This window comes from Bos indicus x Bos taurus, chromosome 16 (genome assembly GCF_003369695.1).
Source record: "Bos indicus x Bos taurus breed Angus x Brahman F1 hybrid chromosome 16, Bos_hybrid_MaternalHap_v2.0, whole genome shotgun sequence".
Taxonomy (NCBI): Eukaryota; Metazoa; Chordata; class Mammalia; order Artiodactyla; family Bovidae; genus Bos; species Bos indicus x Bos taurus.
The window spans coordinates 75,056,950-75,064,976 of record NC_040091.1 but is presented as its reverse complement, the minus strand read 5'-3'; the positions used below and the strand labels follow the sequence as shown (position 1 = coordinate 75,064,976).

Below are 8,027 nucleotides of genomic sequence, written 5' to 3'. Positions count from 1 at the left end.
CACAGAGGCATAAGAAGTGATAAGGTGGCCACTGGGCATATTATCCTGACAGAGGCAGTGGGGGGTGAAAAGTGCTCACTTGCCTTGATTGCCAGAGGCGGCGCTGGACCATCCAGCTGACTCAGCGGTAAAGAATCTGCCTGCGATACAGGAGACGCCACTCTATCCCCGAGTGGGGAAGATCTCCTGGAGAAAGGCATGACAACCGACTCCAGCATTCTTGCCTGGAGAATCCCACGGACAGAGGAGCCTGGCAGGCTACAGCCCATAGCGTCGCAAGGAGTTGGACACGACTGAAGTGGCCTAGCATGCACGCACATAACGTCAAGCGGACTGTCATAGGTAACCCAGAGCCCCCAGCCACCCCAAGACCCAGTCTTGCCCACCAGAAGGCTGAAGACACAGCCTTACCCAAGAGTGGGCCCACATTAACCCTAGGATCCCTGGTACCCCAAAACCAGGTGTAGAACAGGGTCTTGTCTGCCAGGAGGTCAACATAGATCCCTGACCTGGCCTAATCCATGAAAAGATGGACACCAGCCCCAAGAGCCCCTGAGCCTCAGCCCACCCACTGTGTGTTAACCCCAACTCCAGGACCCTGTCCCTGCCCACCTTGAGCCTGGTACTGCTCACCAGCACCAATACCAAGACCCACAGAGCCCCAGCCCACTAGCAAGCTGACACAACCTCCAAGATGCCTTGTGCCCCTCAGCCAGCCATGTTGGGATCTGACCTTACCCATCAACTGGTCAACACCAGCTATGGAACCCACCTGTGCCGTGACCCCAGCCACCAGCAGGCTGACACCAGTTCTGGGGCCCCTAACCCTGCAGCTGCCACCCTGAGACCAGGTTCTATTCCCCTCCCCCCAAACAAAAACACCCACACACGTCTCCACATCCAGCCACTTTGTGACCTGGTCCTACCTATCAAAGGGCTGGCTCCAGGACTGGGATTCCCCTGACCTTGCAGCAAATCATACGAAGATCCACACCTACACACCAGTGACTAGCAGCCTCAACACAGAACAGAGCCTGGCAGTCATCCAGACCAGGAGCCCGGCATTCCTACAGTTGTGCACACAGTAGTCAGACCACTACAGCAGAGGTGTTCGGACAGCCCAACCTACGATTTCTGAAGACAAGATATGGCTTGGCATTCAGTACCTTTCCTTTACAACTGATGATGTGTCTGCAATACGGTTTCATCTTCCCCACCAACTAGAATCTTCTTCATGTGGCACTTTTTTCAAGTTTGATTAAAAGAAAATGTGTTGTAGGATATAGATGTTCTTGCTTACGAGCATTCTATCCGCCTTTTAGAATGTTAGTTTATACAAACATGGACTTAAGTTTCAGTGAAATTGATTTTGGTATTCCTTTTAAAAAGTAGTTTGTGTGGACAGTGAGAGAAGGGGCAGGATGGTCAAGTTTCATTGAGGTCCCACTTTGATCAGAGACCGTAATTATCCTGAAGTTACCATCTGGGCATGGATCTGGGTTTGTGCTTGAGTATGAGAATTATTTTAAATTTTGCAAGCAGGTAGAGAGTCCTTGCCCGACTTTTGCAAGTGTACAGAAGATGAACAGTTCTCTTGATACGTATAGAGACTGTTTCATCTTCTTTAAACTCATCTGGAAAATTGAAAAACTGGGGATTTTCTGAATGCAAATCTATCATATTCTATAATGGCATACTATATAATGCTTCTTGTAAAAGTATAGCATTGCAGGCCAATAATAATTGTACTGTAAACCACCTGGAAAAAAGTCTTAGTCAAGATATGTTTACTTTGAAAATCCTCACAGGAATAAAGAATCCAGTATTTTGAATAAGAGAAGAAATTATTCAGATACATAAAGCAAATCAAATACATGAAACAAACAACACTTGTATAATTTAATTATGGGCATGCTATTAACTTGATTTCTTTCTTGGTTCCAGGAAGCTCTGAACGATGTTATACATTTCTATCTAGAATGGAATTGCATAGCATTTCTAGTCCATTTTTTCCCCTGATGTAAAATGAGAACGTATAGCTCAAATTGAGTAAATTTACTGTTATTAGTAAAATCCAACTCTATTTTTAATAACTGCATCCTTTTTGTTTATTTGTTTTTTGCGTTTGTTTTGGGCAGTTGATGGAGGTGCATTCATATATTCAGATCAAAATACTGGAAATGTTGAAAACATTTTGCCGATAGGTGGATTTCAGCACATGGTGTAAATGAAATGTCGGACAGAGTATCAAGAGAGGAATATGGAATTTAGAAAATGATAACAAAGGAGAATAATACTTCACTTGTTTAGAGTTCTCTCTTGATTAGTCTGTCAATCTGAAGACCTAGATCCAAGAAGTAATTACAGTAAAGTTTCCTCAGGGATCAAAATAGATCTATCTCCCTTCTCCTTTAGGTCCTTAACCTTATAGGAGAGGCCTCTGCATTCTTTTAGCACTTTAGGACTTTAAATATCATAATATTTTACATCATTTCTAGAAGATTCATAAGATTTCCAAGAGCACAGATAATTAAAAGGAAGAGGACTTCCTGAAGCAGGAATAACACTGTTCTAGGGAAGAACCCCTCACATAAAAAGGCCAGAGGTAAAAAATTCTAAAATCATAGCAATATAGTTTACTGTCAGGATACATTGGATAAACAGCCACTGCAGGAAGATTTTAAGGGCATGTACAATCCATTAATCAGTGGATGAAGATTAAATCATGTTTACAGTAACATCCAAGAAACCAATTTTTTATGTGAGGTTATTCAAAGTAATAAAATTTGGTATTTAAAGGGTATCCATTTATTTATAAAATGTTCAATTCACTAACCTAGACAGCGTATTAAAAAGCAGACACATTACTTTGCTGACAAAGGTCCTTATAGTCAAAGCTATGGTTTTTCCAGTAGTCATGTATGGATGTGAGAGTTGGACTATAAAGAAAGCTGAGCACCAAAGAATTGATGCTTTTGAACTGTGATGTTGGAGAAGACTCTTGAGAGTCCCTTGGATTGCAAGGAGATCAAACCGGTCAATCCTAAAGGAAATCAGTCCCAAATATTCATTGGAAGGATTGATGCTGAAGCTGAAGCTCCAATATTTTGGCCACCTGATGCGAAGAGTGACTCATTAGAAATGATGCTGGGAAAGACTGAAGGCAGGAAGTAAAGGTGACGACAGAGGATGAGATGGTTGGACGGCATTACCAGCTCAGTGGACATCAGTTTGAGCAAGCTCTGGGATATGGTGAAGGGCAGGGAAGCCTAGCATGCTTCAGTCCATGGGGTCACAAAGAGTTGGACGTGAGTGACTGAACAACAACAATTCACTAATACAAAACAAATAGAAAGAAGTTACATTTTTAAATACTTTAGTCCATATTGATTTTGACCTATGAAATTCACAATGTTTATTTGATATTACCTCTAACCCAGTGTGGACAGAGTGTAGTACAGAAAGAAGGCATATGATCTCTGCCCTCTAGGACATTGCCTTCTGAGAGGAAACTGAGCCCAAACTATGGAAGAGTAATCTGATCAGAGAGCCATATACCTTACAAGACTTCTTAGGGAGAGGTGAGTTTTGAAATGATGAATTTAGAAAGAAGAGGGAAGGACACATACCTATAAATACATTTTAAAACCCAAAACATAGATGCTGTCTTTTCAATCGTGTTGAATGCTATCTTTTCAATCGTGTTGAAACCTTAAAAAAAAAGTTCACCTTATTCCTCAACAAACCAAAAAAGCTCCTAGATGGTTATTTAAAGTAAGCAAGGCGCATCCTTTGCTACTACTACCGCTTGGGTAAAAGCATGGGCATGTATGCGTGCTCAGTTGTGTCCAATTCTTTTCGACCCCATGGACTCCAGGCTCCTCTGTCCATGGGATTTTGGATTGCCGTTTCCTCTTCCAGGGGATCTTCCTAACTGAGGGATCGGACCCAGATCTCCTGCGTCTCCTGCATCCTCAGGCAATTCTTTACCACTTAGCCACCTGGGAAAGCATGGGACAGTCATTGAATCTATTCTGTAGTGCCTACCTGAGGCCAGGCCGCAGTCCCCAGCAGATGAAAGAGATAAAGTACTTCACTTGCATGTTCTTATTTTCTCTGTTCCTAGAGGCTTGTGGTGATCCACCAAGATTTAAAACTATGATGCTCCAAGGTGAGCCTAAACCTAATTATCATCCTGGGGAATGTGTACAATATGAGTGTCGTCTAGGTTTCAAGCCCAAGCTTCCTGCTCTCCCCAGATCTGCTGTTTGTCAAGATAATAATACATGGTCGTCTCTCCAGGATGCCTGTGTAGGTAAATAAACAAACAAAAATGTTTTATAGCACTGGATATTTATACACATCTTAGTGTGCCTATGTTTTTAGATATCTGTGCATTTGTTCAGGCTTTGAAAAATCCCCAGGGAATCTTTTTCTTGGTAATTGTTTACCTGGGTAAATATGAATCTTGTTTGGCCATATAATATGGAAAGAAAATAATAGTTAAATGAATAATAAGATTCCCATGAATTCAAACAAGCAATATAGACTTTTGAATTAGATTTAAATCTATTTTTTAAATTAGTATAAACCAACATATTTGAATATTTTCTTTTAGGAAAATCATGTCCTAATCTAGGAGATCCTGCGAATGGCCAAGTTAACTTCGTGAATGGAAGTGTTCTGTTTGGTTCACAGGCTCACGTTTCTTGTAATCCAGGGTAAGTAAGATGCTCATTACAGAACCTAAGGTTCAGTATTACTAATTCCATTTTTGTTTTGCTCCTCTTTTTAAACATTTCTATAAACTAGATTTCATTTTGTTTTCTATGTGACAAGTTGTACTTGTAGCCAAACAATTATTGCATTATTTATGAAGACCTGAAAAATGTGTAATTAGAAAGAAGCTTAAATTGAAGTAAAGCAAAACTGTACACTTACTATGTGTGTGTTCAGTCGCTCAGTCGTTTCCAACTCTTTGAAACCCCATGGACTGCCAGGGTTCTGCCAGGCTCCTCTGTCCAAGGAGCTTTCCAGGCAAGAATACCTGGATGGGTTGCCACTTCCTACTGCAGGGGATCTTCCCAACACAGGGATCGAACCTGCATCTTTTGTGTCTCCTGCGTTGACAAGGGGATTCTTTAACACTAGCATCACCTGGGAAGCCCATATAACTTACTATATGTAATAACAAACCTATTGTATAAATTAAAAATGTAGTAATCATGGTAACTTTATTCTTGACAATAATTTAAAATTGCCAATTCTTAGAGTTGAAATGGGGCTTATGGAATTAGGAAGTAGAACTGTCAACCAAAGATACTATTATTTTGAGATAATCTGTAGTTTTAAGGATCTAAATTGATTTGCTTAGCCTGGATGATAATGTTGATCATAATCTCTTAATTGGAAAACTTTATTTTTGACGCTGCTACAAAGGAGTGAAATATCTCAAAAAGAGGTACTGAGCATTTAATAATAGCTTTTTTTCCCCCTATAGGGCTCCTTTAATATTACATATTGGAGATAATGGGCATTTATTTGAAAAATATGATTTTAGAATTAAAATGTAATACACTGGAATGCAACAGGTTTTCTTAATATTAAGCATCTTTGCCTTTGTTCATCTTAGAGGAAAAATTTTGTTTGTCACCACTGAGTATGATATTGTGCTGTGTGTTTCTCGTGTATGGTATTGATTACCCTGAAGGAGCTTCCATCTGTTCCTAGATTGTCGAATATTTTTTATCATGAAAAATGTAGAATTTTGTCAAATGATTCTTCTTCATCAGTTGAGATGATCATGTGGGTTTTTCCTCTTCCTTCTGCTGATGTGATATATTGCATTGATTGATCTTCATGTTGAACCATCCTAGCATTCCAGGAATAATTTCTTCTTGGTCATGGTTTTTAATCCTTTCTATATGCTGATGAACTGTTTGCTAGTATCACATTGAGGATGTTTACATCAGTATTTATAAGGAATACTGTTCTGTAGCTTGGTTACTTGTAATGTCTTATTCTAGCTTTGGTGTCATTATTACGCTGGTATCAGAATAAATTCAGAAGACTGCCTTCCTCTTCAATTTTTGTAAAACTTTAAGCTAAGAATTGGTATTACTTCTCTTTTAAATGTTTAGCAGAATTAAACAGTGAAGACATCAGATCCAGTACTTTTTTCGTTATTGGGAAATTTTTGATTACTGATTCAATCTCCTCACTTGTCATAATCAATTCAGATTTTGTATTTTTTAATGAAGTCTTGGTAGAGTTTGTGTTTACATGAATTTGTCTTTTATATCTAGGCTGTCCATTTGTTGTCATAAAATTGTTCATAGAAGTCTCACAATATTTTTGAATTCTGTAGAACTAAGGGAAATATCACCATTTCCATTTCTGATTTAGGTAATTTGATCTTCCTTTTTGTCTTAGTCCATCTAGCTAAGGGTATATCCGTTTTCTTCCTCTTTTGGAAAACCAACTTTTGGATTCATTGGTATTCTCTACTAATTTCCCTTCTGCTCTAATCTTTATTGTTTACTTCTTTCTGCTGGTTTTGTGTGTATATCTTTGTTCACTAGTCCCTTAAGTTGTAACATTAGGTTGATTATTTTAGAGCTCTCTTCTTACTTTTAATTAAAGACTAGTTTACCTACAAACTAAATTAGTCCAGGTGCATCAGATAGGGATTTGATATTTCTATACATTTCAAAGTGATTAACATGATAAGTCTAGATACAATTTATCACCATACAAGGTTATTACACTTTATTGACTATTTTCCCCATTATATCCTTGCAACATCTCTTTTGTAACTAGAAATTTGTACCTCTTAATATCACTCATTTAATTAATTTCTCCCTCCACCCCTTCCCAGGGCAAACACTGTTTTGTTTTTTGTAACTGGAGTCTTTTCATACTGTTCATGGGGGGAGGCCTGGCATGCTGTAGTCCATGGGGTCGCAAAGAGTCGGACACGACTGAGCGACTGAACGGAACTGAACTGAGGGTGGAGTCAGTTTCTGTTTTTTTGTTTCTTCATTTGCTTTGTATTTAAATTGCAAATATAAACGATATCATGCAATATTCTATTTTTCTGTCTGACTTGTCTCACTTAACATGATATTCTATAGGCCAATCCACATTGTCACTAATGACAAGACTTCCCAGCTTTTATGGCTGACCTATAATCCATTGTGTGTGTGTGTGTGTTCTTAATCCAGTTAGTCTATTGAAGGGTCTTTAAATGAATATAATCATTTTATATTAGTTTAGTTCAGTTCAATTCACTCTCTCAGTTGTGTCCTACTCCTTTCGACCCCATGGACCTCAGCACGCCAGGCCTCCCTGTCCATCATCAGCTCCCAGAGTTTACTCAAACTCATGTCCATTGAGTTGGTGATGCCATCCAACCATCTCATCCTCTGTCGTCCCCTTCTCCTCCTGCCTTCAATATTTCCCAGCATCGGGGTCTTTTCAAATGAGTCAGTTCTTTGCATTAGGTGGCCAAAGTATTAGAGTTTCCGCTTCAGCCTCAGTCCTTCCAATGAATATTCAGGACTGATTTCCTTTAGGATGGACTGGTTGGATCTCCTTGCCGTCCAAGAGACTCTCAAGAGTCTTCTCCAACACCACAGTTCAAAAGCATCAATTCTTCAGCACTCAGCTTTCTTTATAGTCCAACTCTCACTGGAAAAACCACAGCTTTGACTAGATGGACCTTTCTTTGCAAAGTAATATCTCTGCTTTTTAATATGCTGTCTAGGTAGGTTATAACTTTTCTTCCAAGGAGCAAGCGTCTTTTCATTTTATGGCTGCAGTCACCATCTGCAGTGATTTTGGAGCCCAAAAAATAAAGTCTGCCACTGTTTCTACTGTTTCCCCATCTATTTCCCATGAAGTGATGGGACAAGATGCCATGATCTTTGTTTTCTGAATGTCGAGTTTTAAGCCAACCTTTTCACTCTCCTCTTTCACTTTCATCAAGAGGCTCTTTAGTTCTTCTTCACTTTCTGCCATAAGGGTGG

At 39.5% G+C, this 8,027-nt stretch overlaps 1 protein-coding gene across 1 annotated transcript in view; it reads left to right on the top strand.

The window, feature by feature from the left end:
• Positions 1–694: 694 nt before the first annotated feature.
• The window catches only part of LOC113906253 (membrane cofactor protein-like), a 42,606-nt gene continuing 35,273 nt past the window's right edge, over positions 695–8,027 (top strand). The window contains exons 1-3 of the mRNA XM_027564132.1: positions 695–851; positions 4,127–4,315; positions 4,619–4,721. Of these exons, the coding sequence (XP_027419933.1) occupies positions 695–851; positions 4,127–4,315; positions 4,619–4,721 (449 nt within the window). The remainder of the gene's footprint in view (positions 852–4,126; positions 4,316–4,618; positions 4,722–8,027) is intronic.